The 21,863-nt window shown below is 51.6% G+C and overlaps 2 protein-coding genes across 5 annotated transcripts in view; both read left to right on the forward strand.

The window, feature by feature from the left end:
* Positions 1-10,400, forward strand: part of LOC148816689 (dixin-like) — a 50,993-nt gene extending 40,593 nt beyond the window's left edge. For 3 of the 4 annotated variants that reach the window (XM_088939976.1, XM_088939973.1, XM_088939975.1), the window contains 7 exons: positions 24-101; positions 214-300; positions 1,545-1,706; positions 1,811-1,877; positions 2,060-2,168; positions 3,131-3,239; positions 6,334-10,400. In XM_088939976.1, the coding sequence (XP_088796102.1) occupies positions 24-101; positions 214-300; positions 1,545-1,706; positions 1,811-1,877; positions 2,060-2,168; positions 3,131-3,239; positions 6,334-6,450 (729 nt within the window). In that variant the 3' untranslated portion in view covers positions 6,451-10,400. Of the gene's footprint in view, positions 1-23; positions 102-213; positions 301-1,502; positions 1,707-1,810; positions 1,878-2,059; positions 2,169-3,130; positions 3,240-6,333 lie in introns of all 4 variants that reach the window. The other variant, XM_088939977.1, reaches the window with a different exon arrangement.
* A 1,414-nt stretch (positions 10,401-11,814) lies between these two features.
* dlat (dihydrolipoamide S-acetyltransferase (E2 component of pyruvate dehydrogenase complex)) lies at positions 11,815-21,638 on the forward strand. Its single transcript, XM_088939364.1, has 14 exons — positions 11,815-12,272; positions 13,684-13,785; positions 13,959-14,083; positions 14,494-14,650; positions 14,945-15,071; positions 15,456-15,649; positions 16,098-16,245; positions 16,746-16,813; positions 17,104-17,202; positions 17,314-17,421; positions 17,687-17,805; positions 18,064-18,226; positions 18,472-18,608; positions 19,196-21,638. The coding sequence occupies exons 1-14, from the start codon at positions 12,021-12,023 to the stop codon at positions 19,323-19,325; spliced, it is 1,929 nt and encodes a 642-aa protein (XP_088795490.1). The 5' UTR covers positions 11,815-12,020; the 3' UTR covers positions 19,326-21,638.
* Positions 21,639-21,863: the final 225 nt, after the last annotated feature.

Genomic DNA, 21,863 nt, shown 5'->3' on the forward strand with positions numbered 1-21,863 from the left:
AGCTGTGTCCTGTCACTGCGCAGGCTGACCTGCAGAGGGAGCTGGAGCACAAGGACAGCCTGCTGCAGGAGCTGATGAGTCGCGATGTGGATGGGATAGAGGTACTGCGTCCTTCCTACTCTCTACAGTATTATTGTCATGTGGTAGAGTGCAGTAGGGTGTTTCCACAGCGGGCTGTGCAAGCGAGTGCGAGAGTATCTGTTTGTGTTTCAGCACTGTGGCTCTCTGGGACACGCTCAGAGCAACGGGTATATCCATCCCGCGGGCACAGCGTCCAGCATGGCCTCCACACACAGAGGGGTGAGTGTCCTGGGCTCCACTAAGGGCTGCCGTTGGAATCCCCCAGGGGGGCGTGGCACAGGGGCGTGTCCACGTTGCCGTAGCAACCACAGCTGCCCTGGCTGATCAAGGACGAGCCGCAGCTGTGAGGACCCTTTCAGACACACTGAGCACGAGCAGACCCCCGCAAGGGGAGAACCTTCCAGCGACAGTCCTGGAGGGGTGTGGAGAGGGTGTTAAGGCCGCTTCTTTTTATTGTCTTCGTCTTTTCTCCTGGGGGCTCACACTGAGACACACTGACGCAGCTACACATTGACACAGTCACACTCTGAGACACACTGACACAGGCACACACTAACATAGTCACACACTGAGACACTGTCCTACACACTGACACAGCCACACACTGTCCTACACACACTGACATAGCCACACACTGAGACACTGTCCTACACACACTGGCACAGTCACACACTGAGACACACTGACACAGTCACACACTGAGACACACTGACACTGGCACAGTCACACCCTGAGACACACTGACACAGGCACAGTCACACCCTGAGACACACTGGCACTGGCACAGTCACACCCTGAGACACACTGACACAGGCACACACTGGCACAGTCACACCCTGAGACACACTGACACAGTCACACACTGACACAGGCACACACTGAGACACACTGACACAGGCACACACTGAGACACACTGACACTGGCACAGTCACACCCTGAGACACACTGACACAGGCACACACTGGCACAGTCACACCCTGAGACACACTGACACAGTCACACACTGACACAGGCACACACTGAGACACACTGACACTGGCACTGGCACAGTCACACACTGAGACCACACTGACACAGTCACACACTGAGACACTGTCCTACACACACTGGCACAGTCACACCCTGAGACACACTGACACAGTCACACACTGAGACACACTGACACAGTCACACACTGAGACACACTGGCACAGTCACAAACTGAGACACACTGGCACAGTCACACCCTGAGACACACTGACACAGTCACACACTGAGACACACTGACACTGGCACAGTCACACCCTGAGACACACTGACACAGTCACACACTGAGACACACTGACACTGGCACAGTCACACCCTGAGACACACTGGCACAGTCACACACTGAGACACACTGGCACAGTTGGAGAAGGTAAAAACCGGTTTCCTGTGGAAGCTGCTGTCTGACGCCCAGCCCTGCCCCCTGCGTGTGTGCCAGGCGGAGGAGCTGCAGCTGGTCCGGGAAGCCCTGCGCAGCCTGCGGAACTGTTTCAGCGGCCACGACCCCCAGCACCACACCCTGGACACCCTGGAGCAGGGCATCGCCAGCCTGATGGACCGGCTGCACGCCCTGGACTCCCAGCGCCGCCACGAGAAGAGGGTAACGCCCCCCACCCCCCCCCACCCGCCGCAGCCAGCCGCGTGCCGAGGAGCCGGCCGTCCGCGGGTCCCTGACGCCCGTCTCTGTGTGCTTGTGTCCCGCAGAGCCGAGGGAAGTCTCCAGGCCGGCGGGCCGCCCACTCAGACCGGGACTCCTGGCCTCCCAGCTCCAGTAAGATCGCCACTCTGTCTCCCACCCTGGTAGGCGCGGTAAAACTCAGGGGTGAATTCAACAGCGTGGCGCAGCGCAGCTCAGGAGGAATGTGGTAACTGGTGAAGGGCGACGGAAACCCCGGCCTCCGCTGGCTTCTTGTTGTGTGACCCCCCGGCCTTGTCCCGCTCTCTGTGTTTCAGAGATGTCTCATTCCCACAGCAGTCCTGTTCTCTCCAGCTCCGCCACCACCAAAGTGCTGTACTTCACCGACCGCTCCCTCACACCCTTCATGGTCAACATCCCCAAGAGGTGAGTCCAGAGAGGAGAGAGGAGGGGGGGAGGTGCAGATAGGAGGAGAGAGGGGAGGTACAGACAGGTGGAGAGAGGGGAGGTACAGACAGGTGGAGAGAGAGGAGAGGGGGCAGGTACAGACAGGAGAGGGGCAGCTACAGGCAGGAGGAGAGAGAGGAGAGGGGCAGGTACAGACAGGAGGAGAGAGGAGAGGGGGAGGTGCAGACAGGAGGAGAGAGAGGAGAGGGGCAGGTACAGACAGGAGAGGGGCAGGTACAGGCAGGAGGAGAGAGAGGAGAGGGGCAGGTACAGGCAGGAGGAGAGAGAGGAGAGGGGCAGGTACAGACAGGAGGAGAGAGGGGAGAGGGGGAGGAACAGATAGGAGGAGAGAGGAGAGGGGGAGGTACAGACAGGAGGAGAGAGAGGAGAGGGGGAGGTACAGACAGGAGAAGAGAGAGGAGAGGGGGAGGTACAGACAGGAGGAGAGAGGAGAGGGGGAGGTGCAGACAGGAGGAGAGAGAGGAGAGGGGGAGGAACAGATAGGAGGAGAGAGGAGAGGGGGAGGTACAGACAGGAGGAGAGAGGAGAGGGGGAGGTGCAGACAGGAGGAGACAGAGGAGAGGGGGAGGAACAGACAGGAGGAGAGAGGAGAGGGGGAGGTACAGACAGGAGGAGAGAGGAGAGGGGGAGGTGCAGACAGGAGGAGAGAGAGGAGAGGGGGAGGAACAGATAGGAGGAGAGAGGAGAGGGGAGGTACAGACAGGAAGTGAGAGAGGAGGGGGGAGCTGCAGACAGGAGGAGAGAGGGGAGGTACAAACAGGAGGAAAGAGGAGAGGGGGAGGTACAGACAGGAGGAGGGGGGGGGAGGAGAGGGTATAAGGTACAGAGAGGAGGAAATAGTCTGACTGCCATCGGTCAGGAGCAGTGTGAGGGTGACTTCAGTGGATGAGCAGGGTGACTGGTGCCTATGTGTCCCACAGGCTGGGTGAGGTGACGCTGAGAGACTTCAAAGCCGCTGTGGACAGAGAGGGCAGCTACAGGTACCACTTCAAAGCTCTGGACCCTGAATTTGGCACCGTGAAGGAAGAGGTACGTATTGGCTGCTCACACAGCCGCCTGCTCTTTTGGACTGTAGCACCTTACTGACCAACACAGTTTAAAACTGGTACCTTTAACACTGTTGACATACTCTGATGTCTGCCCACTAGTATACATGTTGCCATAATCAATAATCTTATTTAAATATACAGAGCTATAGCACATTAAAATGGGCTTCTCGCATGAAGAATGGATCTGTGCAGTTTTTCCACATTAGGACGTCCTTGTCAGAGATGCATAAAGTTAAATATTTGCACGAGTGTCTGCATCAGGCCCTGCATGATGCATAGAAATTTAACAGCAAGATCTGTTAGTGAATGAGTGTTAGATCAGTGTGGCCTGTCTTCAGGTGACCCCCTGCAACAGGGCTAATCAAGTGAAAAAGCAGTCAATTAATCAATCAAGTTGTCAGTAACATCAGCAGGCTGACCATTAACCAATCAACCTGTCAGTAACATCAGCAGGCTGACCATTAACCAATCAACCTGTCAGTAACATCAGCAGGCTGACCATTAACCAATCAACCTGTCAGTGAAATCAACAGGCTGACCATTAACCAATCAACCTGTCAGTAACATCCACAGGCTGACCATTAACCAATCAACCTATCAGTAACATCAGCAGGCTTACTATTAACCAATCAACTTGTCAGTAACGTCAGCAGGCTGACCATTAACCAATCAACCTGTCAGTGAAATCAACAGGCTGACCATTAACCAATCAACCCGTCAGTAACATCAGCAGGCTTACTATTAACCAATCAACCTGTCAGTAACATCAGCAGGCTTACCATTAACCAATCAACCTGTCAGTAACATCAGCAGGCTGACCATTAACCAATCAACCTGTCAGTGAAATCAACAGGCTGACCATTAACCAATCAACCTGTCAGTAACATCCACAGGCTGACCATTAACCAATCAACCTGTCAGTAACATCAGCAGGCTTACTATTAACCAATCAACCTGTCAGTAACGTCATCAGGCTGACCATTAACCAATCAACCTGTCAGTGAAATCAACAGGCTGACCATTAACCAATCAACCCGTCAGTAACATCAGCAGGCTTACTATTAACCAATCAACCTGTCAGTAACATCAGCAGGCTGACCATTAACCAATCAACCTGTCAGTGAAATCAACAGGCTGACCATTAACCAATCAACCTGTCAGTAACATCAGCAGGCTGACCATTAACCAATCAACCTGTCAGTGAAATCAACAGGCTGACCATTAACCAATCAACCTGTCAGTAACATCCACAGGCTGACCATTAACCAATCAACCTGTCAGTAACATCAGCAGGCTTACTATTAACCAATCAACCTGTCAGTAACGTCAGCAGGCTGACCATTAACCAATCAACCTGTCAGTGAAATCAACAGGCTGACCATTAACCAATCAACCCGTCAGTAACATCAGCAGGCTTACTATTAACCAATCAACCTGTCAGTAACATCAGCAGGCTTACCATTAACCAATCAACCTGTCAGTAACATCAGCAGGCTGACCATTAACCAATCAACCTGTCAGTGAAATCAACAGGCTGACCATTAACCAATCAACCTGTCAGTAACATCAGCAGGCTGACCATTAACCAATCAACCTGTCAGTAACATCAGCAGGCTTACTATTAACCAATCAACCTGTCAGTAACGTCAGCAGGCTGACCATTAACCAATCAACCTGTCAGTGAAATCAACAGGCTGACCATTAACCAGTCAACCTGTCAGTAACATCCACAGGCTGACCATTAACCAATCAACCTGTCAGTAACATCAGCAGGCTTACTATTAACCAATCAACCTGTCAGTGAAATCAACAGGCTGACCATTAACCAATCAACCTGTCAGTAACATCCACAGGCTGACCATTAACCAATCAACCTGTCAGTAACATCAGCAGGCTTACTATTAACCAATCAACCTGTCAGTAACGTCAGCAGGCTGACCATTAACCAATCAACCTGTCAGTGAAATCAACAGGCTGACCATTAACCAATCAACCTGTCAGTAACATCCACAGGCTGACCATTAACCAATCAACCTGTCAGTAACATCAGCAGGCTTACTATTAACCAATCAACCTGTCAGTAACGTCAGCAGGCTGACCATTAACCAATCAACCTGTCAGTGAAATCAACAGGCTGACCATTAACCAATCAACCTGTCAGTAACATCCACAGGCTGACCATTAACCAATCAACCTGTCAGTAACATCAGCAGGCTTACTATTAACCAATCAACCTGTCAGTAACGTCAGCAGGCTGACCATTAACCAATCAACCTGTCAGTGAAATCAACAGGCTGACCATTAACCAATCAACCCGTCAGTAACATCAGCAGGCTTACTATTAACCAATCAACCTGTCAGTAACATCAGCAGGCTTACCATTAACCAATCAACCTGTCAGTAACATCCACAGGCTGACCATTAACCAATCAACCTGTCAGTAACATCAGCAAGCTTACCATTAACCAATCAACCTGTCAGTGAAATCAACAGGCTGACCATTAACCAATCAACCCGTCAGTAACATCAGCAGGCTGACCATTAACCAATCAACCTGTCAGTAACATCAGCAGGCTTACCATTAACCAATCAACCTGTCAGTAACATCAGCAGGCTGACCATTAACCAATCAACCTGTCAGTGAAATCAACAGGCTTACTATTAACCAATCAACCTGTCAGTGAAATCAACAGGCTGACCATTAACCAATCAACCTGTCAGTAACATCCACAGGCTGACCATTAACCAATCAACCTGTCAGTGAAATCAACAGGCTGACCATTAACCAGTCAACCCATCAGTAACATCAGCAGGCTTACTATTAACCAATCAACCTGTCAGTAACATCAGCAGGCTTACTATTAACCAATCAACCTGTCAGTAACATCAGCAGGCTTACTATTAACCAATCAACCTGTGAGTGAAATGAATAGTCTGACCATTAACCACCAATCAACCTGTCAGTAACATCCACAGCCTGACCATTAACCAATTAAGCTGCCGGTCATGTGAAGTCCTGACCCTGAGGTGCTGCAGTGGGACAGGATTGTGCTGATGTACTCTCTCGCCCCCAGGTGTTCCACGACGACGCGGTGGTCCCGGGCTGGGAGGGGAAGATCGTGGCCTGGGTGGAGGAGGACCACGGCGAGGACAGGCAGTCTTGGTGGCACGGGGACCCGACCAAAGAGTGACTGTGCTGCCGGAGCACCACGATGTCCGGAGGGGCTTATCGAGCGCCCCCCTCCCCCCTTCCTCCACCCTCCTCCTCCTTGAGCCCAGTAGGCCGCAGGGGAGGTCCTGCACACCTCCCATTCCACAATCCCGCGGGCTGAGGGGAAGTGGGCACTGGTGCGGCCCCATGAGCCCACGCTCGAGCGGTCGGAGCAGAAGCAGCTGGCCGAGCGCGGACAGCCGTGGTCAGGCTTGTCCAGTGTGTTATCAGTGGGAAGGAGCTCCAGCCGGAGAGGCGATGTGCAGACTTGCGGTTCCACCCCCCCGCCCGAGCCCGAGCCCGAGCCCTCTGTGACAGTCGGATGTCTCGCGCTCTCAAATGCTGCAGGAAGTGGCTCGTCGCACCCCTCTGCCTGACACCGCCGACGTCAGGGACCCCCTCTCCAGGTTCTTCAAGACCCTGCGCCTCAGTGCTGCGTCCGACGTCCATCCCAGCCCGGCGTGGTGATGGGAATTCACTGGAAACTGCTGGGACCTCCTTCCCACCTGAGGAGGGCGGATAATGGCGTTCAGGCCCAGACATTTTGTCCGCCTGGGCCTGAACTTCCTCAGGAAGGGATGGGGTCTAACTCGTATGCCTTCAGCAGGCTGGCCTTCTGGGACTCCGCTGTGCTACGGTGTACGGACTTTACTGACCTGCTAAACGGTGTGCCAAACGATGTGAAGACTGCACACAGCATCCAGTACGGGCACACACTGCATTCACACGGCAGCAGCGTTGTCTCTGTCCTCCTCCCCCCCCCCGCAGTCCCTCCTGCTGCACAGAGCTGGGCCCTCAAAGTCAGCTTTCAGCCAAAGACCACATGACATGCTCCCTGCAATAGGAAAGACGGCCAACATTCCTGACTGTGCTTCTGCACTTGAGCTTAGACAAGGAGAAGCTTAGGAACTGCCTGGAATATTGGTTCAGACAGGGGAATGAGACTCCGATTGCATTGCACTCTAATCCACTCCAGGATTTGTGGCTCCGCCTCAGACATGCAGTATGTAGTACCTGTACAGTTTTACTATTGCTGTCTTATTTTTAGAACGAGTTACACATGAACACACTGCACACGCAGAATAAGATAAGATACAGTTTAATAGTTAAACTTTATGATGATGTAATTACTTTATTATTGTTTCAGTTTCATCTCCAGTTTGTTTGAGAGCCAGGGTGTGGCAGAACCAGAAGTGGATCAAACTGCTGTGCAATCCGTCTTTTTTGATTGAATCGGAGAGCTTTGAGGACTCTTCCGGGCCAAGACTCAGTAGTGTCATTTCTGTAACGTGCAGTATCTGCCTACTGAGAGCTCTTTTTTTAGGTACTTTGTTAATAAATACAGGTAAATCGCAGAGAGAGGAGGAGAGCTGGCAGTGATGCTGCACTGAGTGAAGGCTAGATGACCAGTCAGCACTGTCAGCAGTTGGGCTGAGACCAGCCTGTTGGAGCCCGTGGGAGATGTCAGGCCTCGAGTGTTCAATGTTGTACACAGAGGAGTTTCGAGCTTGTTCACACTGAACTCCAGTGGGCTGTAGCGGGTTGCTGAACTATTTTCTCAGTCCACAAGCACCTTTGCCTAATGTGACACATTGATGAAATTCACACCTGTCGTGCTTGCTCACGCGGGACCTGCTGTATTGACAAATGGCCGTGGTCCCATAGAAACTAATGGAGAATCGATGGGTGTGTTTTCACTCAAAGTGTTATCGTGCCCCAAACAAGCTGAAGGTGCTTTTGTCACTCCAGCTGTGTCCAGCATTTCAGTGAGGGGGCGGTGGCCCGGTGCCTTGTGCTGCCCGTTTGGAGTTTGCGTGTGAATGTGCCGGGAGTGAGCTGGCGCAGTTGAGCAGGTGCCCGTGACTTCTGCCACTCTGCGGTGGGCAAGAGCCAAGGGCAGGAGGGAGCTGGGCTAGACTGGCCTGTGATACCCCTTGCGGGGAGTTGGTTTAAAAGGCTGTTTCTACTGTTTCAGTGTGGCGTCAAAGAATCCCATTTCTAACGGTGTTTGTAAATCTAGTTTTATACGTTGTGAACTAATTGCACAAAGGTGTTTTTCTACATGTGTGTGAACTGGTACTGGAACTGGTGTCTGTATTTGGTTCACCAGGCTGCTCTGATACTCTGCGGCTGCTGTCTGTGTGAATTTCTCACTCGCTGTCTCCTCTGGCTGAGCAGTTTGAGGATGGGACTGGTCCTTTCTGAAGTCTTGCTGTCTGCCCCCCAAAAACCACAACTTTCCTGCCATCATGGGGGAAACTGGGTCACACTTGGGGCGTGAGATGACACGACCTTGAACCCACGACCTCTGTACCATAGAGGTCAGCATGAGCCTTTCCTGCTCAGCTCCTCAGAAACCCCTTGTGCACTGCTCCAAGGCAGTTTGAGGTATGGTTTGAATGAGCCACAAGCACGCAAAAAAGCTGTGGAGAAAAATACTGTGGAGAGGGGAGAGCCGACATCCCCCCCTCACTCCCCCTCTGGGCTGCAGTCTGTCCGAGGGCTGGGAGCTCACAGTGACACCCACTGGGTGCCTCCCAGTTTGCACAGACAACTCTTCCCCCATCTAGCTGGGACAGATCTGGCGTCCCGTGAAAGAGGCTCAGCCAGGAGGGAGGTTTGTGACTAAAAACAGGTTAAAACCCGTGCAGAATATGTTTCTGCTCCGCAGCTGGGAGAGCAGGGGACCAAGCTTAACCTGAACTTTATTCACTTGTGTTCAATGGAAACAAAAACTTTTGTACTGTTTTCAAGCAGCTCTCTTTTCTCACAGTTTTTATATGTTTTTTTGTTTTGGTTTGTAAAGGACTGGCTCGCCCCTGTTTGATGCAGACTGTGACTGTGTTTTTAAACTGTTTCAATCCCTGATCAGTTTACTGGTTCACCATGAAAGGCAGGTGCAGGCTGCACCTTGCAGGATTGGCCTTTGAAAGCAGGGCTTGATTTTACAGTCTGTTTCAGGTTCCTACTGCTGTATCGGCGCCCCTGATCCAGCCCTGCCTTCCTCATCAGTCGCTGTGCTCAGACCCTTGCGCTGTTCAAGAAGGGAGCTGCATGACAGGGACCGAGTCTCCCAGTCCCCTTCCCTCATGCTCAGCGCTTAGTGCTCAGGTGGCGGCTGCTGGCTTCGGTGTTTTGTCTGTCTCAATGCCACGCGTATTATCTGGTAGTTCAAGTAGGGAGCTGCGTCAGCATGCGAAGGCTGCAGAGGAACACGCTAAAGGTTTATTCCAGGCTGAAAAGAGAAGAAAGGAATCACAATGTTTCAGCTCACACCCAAAGAAGGCTCCACAGCCGAAACATTGCGATTCCTTTCTTCTCTTCTTCAGCATGGAATAAACCTTTAACATATTATCTGATATTTCACTACCAGAATTATTTTTGTCTCTCTGTAAGCAGAGCAGACGTTTGTGATAACTGTGAGCTGAAGTTTACATCACAAAGATTTAAAAGCACTGACATGGGGTGACATTCCTTCTCCATTGCAGGTTGTGAGTTAGGGCAGTGCTTCGGGACCAAAGGTTGTACCGGCTTTCTTGTCTGGTTAAAATCAGACAAATTCGCTAGACAAATGATGTGCAGATTCCTGGGTTACATCCAAATAGCCTGTTTAATGGATCAGTAACTTCAAAGCTGTAGAGCTGGGTGATACAGTTTGCTAGATCAGTGCTGTCTGGGACTGGGGTTTTCTCACTGCTACATGTGTCTGTGAAGTGGCTCCAGATACAGGCAGCAATGCACAGTGACTGGACTGGCTGTGGTGGCATCGCTTAAGCCCTGCTTGTTCACGCCTGGGGGTCACCGTGTGTGACGGTCACTGCTGGGGCCAGAGAGGAGCAGTCTCACGCAGTGTTCGGGAGTCGTGTAACTTGACTATCCTTCCCCTCTGTGTCAGACCACAGACAGTGACAATAAACAAATCAATAAACCACTCTCTCTGTTTTCATAAATCATCTCTCCTGTTGAAAGGGGGTCTGTGGCTGTCTGATTTTACACATCCCTGCAACTCCTAAAAGTTGCTCTCGCTGTGTTTCCTCACATACTCTGAACATTAGAGCTTCTGCTTCAGGACCTGCAGGCCTGACTCCTCAGGCCAGACCCCAGCTGTACTATGCCTGCTCCTGCATGCTGTCTTCTGTGTTTCACTGTCATTCTCATCTCAGTGCCAGGCCCTCTCTCCCAGGGCTGTGATGCCACCTATGATCCTGGAATGTCCTGACAAGGAGGTGTGCAGTAGAGAGGCAGAACATCAGTGCATGTTCTATAAAAACGGGCCTGTCTTGTCCCTCTGGCCTGAGTGCTCACAGGCGGCGTTGCACAGTTGGGATCTGTAGAAACGCCCCCCTGCTGTCACTGTGTTTCAGAACAGCCACGAACGAGGCCTACACTGCACTACTCGACCCGAACCTGCTGCTTCACACTCCCATCAGATACACAGGACACTGAAGTTTCACAAGACGCGTGCTTCGAGAATCATTCCGATATATCATAGGAAACGAAGACACACTGTGTCATTGTTCAGTTTATTCGGCAAAAGTTCCTTAATTTTTACTTCACTGACGATATTTCATGGCAACTTCTAAAGGAAGTTAAAGGTGCTTCCCAGGCCACTTCACACTGTTTATACAGCGGTGTCTGCGCGTCCCCTAGTGGCGACAGGTGGAACTACTGCTGTTCTGTCACTAGTGGACATTCAGCTGAGCAGGATGCTCTGCAACAGAGTCTCGGTTATTACCTGCAGGGCCTCAGTGTTTGCCGGTTTTACTTGCTTAAAATCAAAGCTTATGCTGGTTCTTTATAAATAGTATCTACCCTCTATTAAGGAAGAAGACAAATCCTCGACAACTCGAGAACATGTAAACTCACAAAAGGTGCCCCGACCGGAATCGAACCCACGTCACGCCGCTATGTTCTAGAACTTCGGAACATTTCTGTGTTGTATCACCTTATATCTAGATCCGCTACACGTGCGATATAAGCTGCCTTATCAATAGCTTATATAATACATAGAAGATACGTTTTATCCATGCTATCCCGCAACGCAATTTTGAATGCCTTGTATGCCTGCTCACTGGTTTAGGTTCTTTTCAAAACCACAACGCAAGAAAAAGAGAACACGGGGGGGGGGGGATCTGTTCTACATCTTTAGTTACTGGTAGAGTTACTGAGCTTTACGAAAACCGGTATTTTAAAACAACAATATCAGAGAAACACCGTAGGGTAGTTATTAGCTAATGTATTTAAACAGGACGTCGACACCACATCCCACCACCCCCCGCCTGTGCAGAGGCAGAGACGCGCTGCTTGACAACAGAATGAGCTTTACGACCTCACACGACTCCGGTGGGCGGAGTCTAGGTGCTGCGGGAAAGCCGTAAAGCGAGATGTTTTGAGACGGGGAGGTCATTGGAAAGTGAGGGAGGGACTCTCATTATAAACTGGGGGACACCGGAGCGGCATTAAGGCTGTCGGCTCTGAAGCATTAAAAGGCAGGCTCTTCTGCAGAGTGGGGAACCTCTTGGTGTTGCGCCGTTAAGCGAGGAGCTCGGAATGTTGCGTTGGGCGGTGAGGTTGCGGCAGTCAGTGGGGGTCCCCCGCTTCGGCCCCGGCTCGGCCCCCGGGATGAGCTCCCGGCCGGGGTCTTGCCGTCTCAGGAGGTACCACTCCGGAGGTGCGGCCCGGGTCCGGCCCGTGTGCTACGCCACCGCGGTTACCTGCGGCAGAGGCGGGTTTCTGCAGAGTTACCTGTCCGCACGGAGCTGCCAAGGCAAGCGGCTGTACAGCCTGCCGCCCCACCAGAAGGTAAGGCTTCTCCCAGACGGGTTTTACCGTTTCCTGCTCGCCCACCTGGGCGGGCGTGTGCATCTTTATATAGGTTTCTGTATAGAGCTCCCAGACTGTGTAGTGCAGCGTTAGGAATGGACAAAATGGCGCTGTGTAGGCTGCCAGACAAGTCTAAACTTTCTTTCACGGAGACACAAATATTCCACACTTCCAGTGCTTGGCACGAATTGCGCCACGGTGCTAAGTGGGGGTAACTGCTTAGCAACGCCAACAGCAGGCTTTCCTGTCCCGGGTGTTTCTGCTCCGCGCTTCGCGGGCGGCTGTCCGTGTCACCTTGCAGCTTGAGGCCGCTGGGCTCTCTCCGAGAGCTGACCCTTCCTCACGGCGCGTTATCTCCAGTGTGAGCCTCTCTTTCCCTGCGGTTCAGGCTCATAAACGGCTTGTTTCAGGTGTCCCTGTAGGTCACCCGAGAAAGAGGCCTCCGAGGTTTGCTTTCTGATGATCAGTGTTCAGTGCCCGTCCAGCTCATTTGGTTTTTCGGTAGCTGCTATCTTCTGGGGATCACATCCACATCACATCATTGTCTTGGATGATGCCGGAGTATTCGCCTCAGTGACTTGGCTTTGCAGTTGTTCCAGTCTTCCAGTAACGCATTTTCTCTGCTTTGATCCTCAAATAAGTGCACACCTGCCCCCCCCCCCCCCCTTGACACAGCTGGGGTTGTTACAGAAGCCTGTTGATGTGAAGCCCCTTGCCTCCGTGTACAGCAGCAGTGCCTCAGTGGGGATTCGGACCCACAGCTTGCCCCGACTGCTCCTCCACACTGCTCCCTGCCTTAGTCTTGGCATCCCTGTGTGTGGAGAGCAGGCGTCCTGGATCTGGCTGTGCGGGCCCCTGGCTCCTATTGGACGGGGGCTGTGGGCGTGTCCTGCACTGTGCTCTGCCATTGGGGAGATCCTGGCTGGCCTGAGCAGACTGCGGCCGCTTTCTTCGCCCGTCTGCCTCCGCGCAGGTTTAACCCTGATCTGGGGTAAACTGTGCTACCTTTTACAGACCTGCTCATCTCGAAACCCTTCGCAAGCCGATGCATGGCACTGTAAGTTGTCAAAAGGTTATTAAAATAAAATAGTTCGGGTGGGTGGACACCTGAAGAAGGCTCCATGGCTGAAACGTTGTTTTCTTTCTTCTCTTTTCGGCATGGAATAAACCTATAACTTGTTCCTTTGCGTTCAAATAAAATGGCAGGTTTTCCCCCCCCCAAATAAATCGCTCAGCAGTATGGGACACACATGAGCAGGGTGTTGTAGAAGAGACCAGCCTTGCGGTTTTCGATGCAGAGGTTGAATGTGCGCTTTACGGTAAGAGGCCCGTTTGTGTGCCTGTGCGAGGAGGAGGTCTCTTTGTCACGGTGTGGTTTGGCCCTGTGCAGGTGGTGCTGCCCGCGCTCTCCCCCACAATGCAGAATGGCACCATCGCTCGCTGGGAGAAGAAAGAGGGGGACAAGATCAGCGAGGGGGACCTGATTGCCGAGGTGGGGGTGCAGGACTGCTCTTGTGTCCCGTGGCTGCACAGTGCAGGGCCACATTAGAGCCGTCAGTCATGCCGTCTCGTCTGTATTTCTACCTTCATCTCTTTCCTCCTTTCACACACCTGCCTCGTCCTGGTCTTGCGGGCTCTTACCCCACACTCGCTCTCTCTCGCCAGGTGGAGACGGACAAGGCCACGGTGGGCTTTGAGATGCTGGAGGAGTGTTACTTGGCGAAGATCCTGGTGGCGGAGGGAACCAGGGACGTGCCCATTGGTGCCGTCATCTGTATAACTGTGGAGAGGTAAACTTCCAGTCTCTGCTTTCCTGTATTGGATCAGGCATCGCAGAACTATCGTAGCCTTTAAAATAGTTGGGAAGAAAAGCCCAATGTCTAATCCTGCACTTTTCAGACACTGCTATTAATGAGGGGACAGGTTTGCAGAGAATTTGGAAACAGTCTGCAAGTGATGTTGAGTGGTGTCTGCGAAGCACTGTAGAAGTTTGGGTTGCAAGCAGAGTTGCTGAGCTTTTAGGTGAGCGATTTGTGGATTTTAGTTGAGTGCCCAGCGCTGGTCCTGCTGTTCTGAGTGTGCCCAGGGAGAGCTCTGGGCAGAAGCAGTAGCTGGTCTGTGGGGCTGCCTGCCTGCCTGCTGTGTTTGTGGGCAGCCTGTATCTGACATCATGCTGTTGCTCGTTCTGCCCTCCCTGCAGCCCCGACCTCGTCCCTGCCTTCAAAGACTACACTCTGGACATGGCATCTGCGCCCCCCAGCCCAGCAGCGACAGCGACAGCAGCGGCGGCGGCCCCTCCCCCCTCTGCCGCAGCCCCCCCACAGCCGCCCGGCAGCTCCTACCCCCCGCACATGAAGGTAGGAGCGTCACCTGGCTGACGCAGCAGCAGCGATTCCTTTACTGTGAGCGACGCGGCAGGAGAGAGAGTTCAGAAGACTCCCCTCTCCAGCACAGAAGTGGAAGTTAAATACTTCATCACGGGGGGGGCCCCCCACTTTCTGAGAGTGTCCACTAAGTTTCCTTTTTAAAAAGGATACTTGGCAATGCTTTGCATTGTTAGATGCTTGACACCCTTATAATGCTGGTGATGAGTTACAAAGCACCTTATGAAAGAACTGGAACTGAACGTCCTGTTTCTGTGCCCCTGCCAGGTCCTGCTGCCAGCTCTTTCACCCACCATGACCATGGGCACCGTGCAGCGCTGGGAGAAGAAGGTGGGCGAGAAGCTGAGTGAAGGGGACCTGCTGGCTGAGATCGAGACGGACAAGGCCACCATCGGTGAGGCTGCTGGGGCCCCCCACGCTGACATCGACGCACTGCCGGGGCCTGGGCACAGCACTGGCCCTTCAAAGAGTCTTAGACTCCTGAATCAAAGAGGCTCCATTTGGTACTGCAGTACAGCTGTGTGTGAAATCGGCTCCGTCGCGTGCTGACTCTGCCCTGCCAGTGCCAATAGAGATTGGTTTAGTTACAGAATCTGTGGTGTATTACAAATCTGATATTTGAGTGTCCTCACCTGAAGTTTTTACCCTCCCCCCCAGTTTGCAGGAGCCTCGGAGATGGTTAATGAGAGCCACCTTGTGGTTAATTATAAGTGCACCCTCCTAGAGCTGTAACATGTATCCCTCCTCTCTGATTCTGCTGTGTGTAACCCTCCCCCAGGGTTCGAGGTGCAGGAGGAGGGTTTCCTGGCAAAGGTGCTGGTCTCGGAGGGTACCAGGGACGTCCCCCTGGGCACCCCTCTGTGCATCATCGTGGAGAAGGAGTCCGACATTAGCGCCTTTGCAGACTACGTGGAGACTGGGGTGGCTGAAATCAAGAGCCCCCCTCCAGCCCCGGCTCCTGCTCCAGCCCCGGTAAGGGAGCCATCAGCCAGTCCAGTCTGTTGGAGTGGGGCTTGACCCTGGTTCAGAAATGGTTGAAATGGTTTAGCGGACTTCAGTTGTGCAGTAGTAGTTCAGCAAGAAATGTAATCCAATGTGTGCAAGATCAGAGTATAAAATGCAGACAGACCCTCGTCCAGTACAGATGAATGTATAACAATGTAGCAGTGGCCAGCCTTAGCCCTGAAGAGCCACAGTGGGGCAGGTGGCCGTTTCAAATGATCGAAACTTCAAAACCACGTTTATTAAAGCAGGAGTGGAGAACTGTGCCTCTTGAGAGCTGCGGGTGAAGGGATTTCCCTTTTAACTCTGGTAATGTCGTCGTACGGGAAGGTGGGCTGCAGTCCGAGTTGAGATGTGTGTGCAGAAAGAGTAGCAGATGTCCGGACTGGTTGGGTGAGGACTCTGTGCTGTGTTTCAGGTGGCAGCAGTACCCCCCTTGTCCCAGCAATCCATTCCCGCCGCTACACCGGCGCCCCCAGCTGGTGTCGCGAAGGCCAAGGCCTTCGCCAGCCCCCTAGCAAAGAAGCTGGCCGCCGAGAAGGGCATCGACCTGGCGAAGGTCAGAGGTGAGGGAGTGGGAGGGAGAGACACTCTGAAGTTTCTGCATCGGTGAGATGCCGGTCGGTCCCCATACTGCAGAGAAGTACAATTTAGTCACTTGCAAGTAGAATTGTGCTTAATCTAAATATTGTGGGGGGGGGAATCAGGCTTGGGCAGAGAAAGCAGAGCTTCATGCTAGAAGAAAGAGCCTGGTGCAGTAGGGTTGTGTAGGTGGACTTTTTAAAGACAAGTATATGTCTTGGTTCCCTCTCGCCCCTGCTACCCTGTGTTGGCCAGGCAGAGATGGTTGCTGTCCGTGATGCTGTCCAGGTGCCCAAGTTTGTGTGCAGTACCTTGGTTAAAGCCGTTTTCAAGCACTGATTCTCCACTGTGCTCTGTCCCGGCTGGTGATAAGAACTCAGAATCCACCCGTTTCCAAACAGAATGGTTGTCTGTGACATCAACCAGGGCGCAGTCGGTACAGAGCCAGGGAGAAGACCACGACCGTCTTGTCTTGTTCCAACAGGGTCTGGTCCAGACGGGCGGATCACCAGGAAAGACATCGAGAGCTTTGTGCCTCCCAAGGCTGCGCCGGTAAGTGTGGCCACCCCAGTTTTCCCAGGAGGCGCGTATCATTGCGGAATGGACAAGAGCCGCGTGCTTTCCCTTGTGCTCCAGAACACAATCGCTCGACGGCTGTCCGAGCCTTGGGGTTCATTTGCACAGGAGTATGATACCTGGCCAGATGGAGGCGCAATTTAAAGCTGGAGGTTTTTTGAAGATGAAATCTGCTGCCATCTGGAGTTGGGATTGTCGAAGGGGTCTTGGAGCAAAATCGGCTGTGTGCACTCGGGTGACGAGCGCGGTCTCCTTCCTCTCGGCAGGCTCCAGCGGCTGCCGTGGCCCCTGTCCCTGGTGCTCCCCCTGCTCCTGCTGTGCCAGCTGGGACCTTCACCGACATCCCCATCGGCAACATCCGCAGAGTAAGGATGGAGAAGAAAGGAATCTTAGCTTCTAAAATCCAAGTTTGTTTTTTTTCTTCCTGTTATCAGAGTTCAGTCCGTTCCTGACCAGGCTTCTGTGTTCACCTGCAGGTGATTGCCCAGAGGCTGATGCAGTCCAAACAGACCATCCCCCACTACTACCTGTCTATAGACATCAACATGGACCAGGTGCTGGAGCTGAGGAAAGAGCTGAATGAGGTGAGAGGCTGCGGCTCTTGTACCGAGATGTGCATCCACTCCCTGCAGCCTAGGCACTGGAATCGTTCATGTGAGCACTTGCTCTCGTTTACCAAAGAGCTCCTGCCAAGAGTACAGGCAGTGTTTTTAGCAGAGAGGAGTAAGCCTTAAACATACAAAGCAGCAAAGGTGCTGAGTGCTTTTGACAGGTGCCCTTTTGGGTTTAGGAAAGGCAGACTGCTTGCATTCGCTGGGTGGAAATTGCTGATATGTCTGTTTCTTCCAGGAGCTGAAGGCTGAGAACATCAAGCTGTCGGTGAATGACTTCATCATCAAGGCCTCGGCCCTGGCTTGTGTGAAGGTGCCCGAGGCCAACTCCTCCTGGATGGACACGGTTATTCGCCAGTGAGTGATCTACTTCTGTCCGCACACCGATGACCCTTTCAGTTTCTGGATCTGTCCATCGTGGGGTGTGACAAGCTGGGAGATGAGTATAGTTTCCTGACTAGTTGGTGCTGAATTTGATTCCCATCTTGTGTTCTCAGAAGATTGCCAAGTTTTCTGTGCACAGGCTCCGAGTTTGTGCTCACATCCACATAAGGCAGGCTTTTTTTTTTCCTCCCAGCACGCTCCTGTGTAACCCCATCTCTCTTCCCCCTGCAGGAACCATGTGGTTGACATGAGTGTCGCCGTCAGTACAGCCAACGGCCTCATTACTCCCATCGTGTTCAATGCCCACATCAAGGGCCTGGCCTCCATCAGCCAGGACGTGGCGGCGCTGGCGGCCCGAGCGAGAGAGGGCAAACTGCAGCCACACGAGTTCCAGGTGAGAGGGGGCAAATTGAAAGGGTTGAATTCTGTAGCATTCCTGTAAAAATAGTTTGTTAGGTGTGCGAGTTAATAAGAACACTTATATAGATACAGAGCCTTCATTCAGAAGTGATTTACCCATTTATAAAGGCTGCCTTTAGTGCGAGGTGAAGGTGAAATGCATAAGTATCTTTCTCCCTCTTGACATCTCGTGCCATCCTGTCATGGTTGTGACTCTCTAAAAAAAGTCTTCCATTTCAGGGGGGCACCTTCACCATCTCCAACCTGGGCATGTTCGGCATCAAGAACTTCTCCGCCATCATTAACCCTCCCCAGGCCTGCATCCTGGCTGTGGGCGGCTCCGAGAAGCGGCTCCTGCCTGCGGACAACGAGAGAGGGTGAGACTGGAGGGGGGGGAAAGGCCCAGCCTTGTGCTGGGCGGGGTGGCGACACTGGGAGGTGGGAGCTGTAGGGGAGGACAGTCACTGGGGGGGGGTGGACAGGGGGTGTGGGCTCGTTCCCAGTCTGAAAGAGTGGTGTGAAGTGCCGACTGTTGACTTTGGTGATCTCCACTGACTGGCAGGGGCTGGAGAAGCATAATTTGACAAACCTGTAGAGGATTGGTGGAAGAGGGCAATGGTCCAGTTCTATAATACGATGATGCCCCTGTGTTTTGCAGGACTAGTATTTTCTGTATGATCCCCCTTACTTATTTCCTTCTTGGTGACTTTGAGCCGATGTACTTGCACAGTGAAGAGTGAGGTGTGGGTGTGTGCATGAGGGCTTTTGAACCTCCTGATTTTTTTTTTTTAATTCCAAATCTTGACATTGGGACAAATCTGTATTGATAAGCTCCAAGGTTAGGGTTAGCTTTCCTTCTAAACTTGGATCTCCAGTTCGATTTTTTTTCTTCCACATTTATTTCCAAGCCTTCAAAGACATTTTTAAAAAGATGCTGGGCCTGTGTGTCTGGGGTCGTGTGCAGGTTCGACGTCGCCAACATGATGGCAGTGACGCTGAGCTGCGACCACAGGGTGGTGGACGGCGCTGTGGGAGCCCAGTGGCTGGCGGAGTTCAGGAGGTTCGTGGAGAAGCCCGTCACCATGCTGCTGTAACCTTCCAGGGTGACCGCCCCCCCCGCGTTCCTGCCAACCCACCAGGAGGAGGAAACTGACGGGGGCGCAGCTTGTGGGATCAGTGTCTGTCTTCACCCCTCCCCTGTCTGTCCCACCCTTCACCTGGTCATGATTTACTGAGCTTTTCAACAGCAGGCGTGCACAGAAGCACCCTGTCCTGAAACGGGTACCGTTCAGATTTAAAGTACAGCTTTCAGCTCTGGATAGGAATCCTCATATCCATGTTAGAGGGAAGAAAGGGTCTGAGTATATTGGAGCTCCATAAATCACCGGTGGAGAGGGGTGGGAAACAGGTTTCAATACTGGCCTGAACCAGGATCCCCGACCCGTGCTGATGTTTGTCTGTCGTTTAAATATTTATAAAGGCTGGAAAGAATTCTATTGTCTTGGCTACAGTTTCCAAGTTGAAACTACCCTGATGGTGGAGTTACAGTGGGATTTGAGTGCCAAATTCTGCCAAGTGTTAGATAGCAAAGAGGAAAAAATGCTCATATTTGGTTCTTTTGATTTTTCTCCTCTCCTGTTTCTGTGCTGCCTTCACTGGAAGGTACCTGCTGTGTTTAGCAGGTCTGTCAGGACAGAGCAGAGCCCATCTCTGCAGTTGTTGTCCCCCTGCTCCAACGGGTGGGTTCAGTCTAAACGATCACCCCACAAGGACAACAGTCCCTTCCTGATCACTGATCCCCCTGACCTTGGAAAGCAGTTTCTGTTGAGCTGAGTCTGGAAGTCAGTCTGTTGGTTAGTGTCCTTACAGATGGTACTTTTAGTATGTGCTGAGTGCTGCATTGGAGCGGTAATCCAGGGTTTCCCTCAGTCAAGCTGACTTTTCTTAAAACTGCACTACTTTGTTGCAACACTTCCAGTTTGGACTTCACGTTTGGTGTTGGGGGGTGTGCAGTGGTCCTTCAGTTTTTTTGTTCCCTCATCTTTGCTGTGCCGATCTGTTCTCTTTCCATTTGGACTTGATGCCTGGATTGGGATTGATCCTATGTGAACCGATCTGGTTTCTCACTCCAGATCTTGCACCGTTACTGCATTGCTTATATTTCAATGTTTTGAGTGTGAAAGGGGTTTGGAGGGTTTGTCTTCAATTGTTTATAAGAAACACATCCTCACTGGACCTGGTGAAGCTTCTACAGAGGGACTGAAAGGACAAACTTATTCCAGCTCACCTACAGGACTTGCTAACTGTCTATTGGTTTTTATGTTCAGAACTTGTGGGATAAACCTTTCTCTGCAGGGTAACCTAGCTATTTAAAACTGGTCAGGTGTTGTACTCTAAACTTTATTGAATTAGCGCTGAATTTTTAATAGCCAGTGTAAACATGGTGGTACCAAGTTTCATGGTGGTCATTGTATCATGAGGAGAAAGAAAAAGGTGGAGCTTAATAAAATAAGAGAATTCATGGGTAAATTATAAAAGTGTATCTGAATTGAATCCAGAAATGCCTACAAAGCTTGTGCATCCGTTTTGTGGAGAAGGCCGGATTTGTGCATTCTGTGACAAACCTGTGACTTTTCTTCCTGACTTAACACTCCTTGTAAACTGTCCATGCTAAAACAAACATTTGTGCACCTTGTGACTCGACGGATGCAACCTTATTAAATCTCTGCACAGGACTCCTTTTCAAACTGCTTTTGTTCTGTGGAGGGTGTCCCTCCAAAGCCATCATGCTGTAAAATGTGCATCCAGATCCTGAGAGGCGACGCTGCCGTGAGCAGTAATGAGCCTCTGCTGAGGCCTGAACACATTGTCTGCAGCCTAGTGCCCTTCCCTTGCCCTCTCATCGTAAATACCTGCCTGTACCACACGCCACAGGACAGGTGGGCCCTAGCCTTTCTTGCTTCAGCAGCTGGTGTCTAAACATCAAACAATCTAGAATTCCTCCTGCTGTATGTGTGCAATCCATCCCTTCTCTAGACATGGGGGGAGAAACAAAGTAATTTGGGTCTATAGCTGTATCCTGAAAATCCTGGGGTCTGATTACAATGTAGGCTTCCAAGCCTGCTCATAGCATAAACACTGAGGTTTTGTATTTGGCACCTGAACTTCAGTCAGAATAGTACAGCTTATATTAAGCCAGCTGGTTGTAAGATTTATCTGTAAAAAGTGTGAACTATCCTCTCACCCAGCCTGTCCATCAAATGTACTGTTGATAATCGCACAAATTCTGGACTATTTGCAATCTCATTGTTTATGCTTTTGTAATCTGATTCAGCCTTAAATTTGGCCTGTTCATATACTGCGCACAATGGGTATTGTAAAATGGAGATTAAAGGTTTTCAATTGGACCAAGCAGCTTCTGTTTTCTTTGTAGAAACATGGCCCTAAAAGGCCGAACTCTTCCCTTTGTAGTGTGCAGTGTTTTTGTAAGAGGCATGGTTCAGTCAGATGAAGTTTTACAACATTCACCTACACAAGGTCCCAAGTCTTTCATACAATCAGAAATGCATGTTTGGCAGGTGTGAGAGACTTAACCATTCCTCCTTTTGACCATATAACACAGGTAGGACTGG

This window comes from Atractosteus spatula, chromosome 22 (assembly GCF_055471065.1).
Source record: "Atractosteus spatula isolate fAtrSpa1 chromosome 22, fAtrSpa1.hap1, whole genome shotgun sequence".
Taxonomy (NCBI): Eukaryota; Metazoa; Chordata; class Actinopteri; order Semionotiformes; family Lepisosteidae; genus Atractosteus; species Atractosteus spatula.

Coding starts and splice junctions, on each gene's coding strand:
- dlat (XM_088939364.1), top strand. CDS start 12,021: ATGTTGCGTTGGGCGGTGAGGTTGCGGCAGTCAGTGGGGGTCCCCCGC. Junction 13,786..13,958: donor AGGGGGACCTGATTGCCGAG/GTGGGGGTGCAG, acceptor CTCTCTCGCCAG/GTGGAGACGGACAAGGCCAC. Junction 17,422..17,686: donor TGAGGAAAGAGCTGAATGAG/GTGAGAGGCTGC, acceptor TGTTTCTTCCAG/GAGCTGAAGGCTGAGAACAT.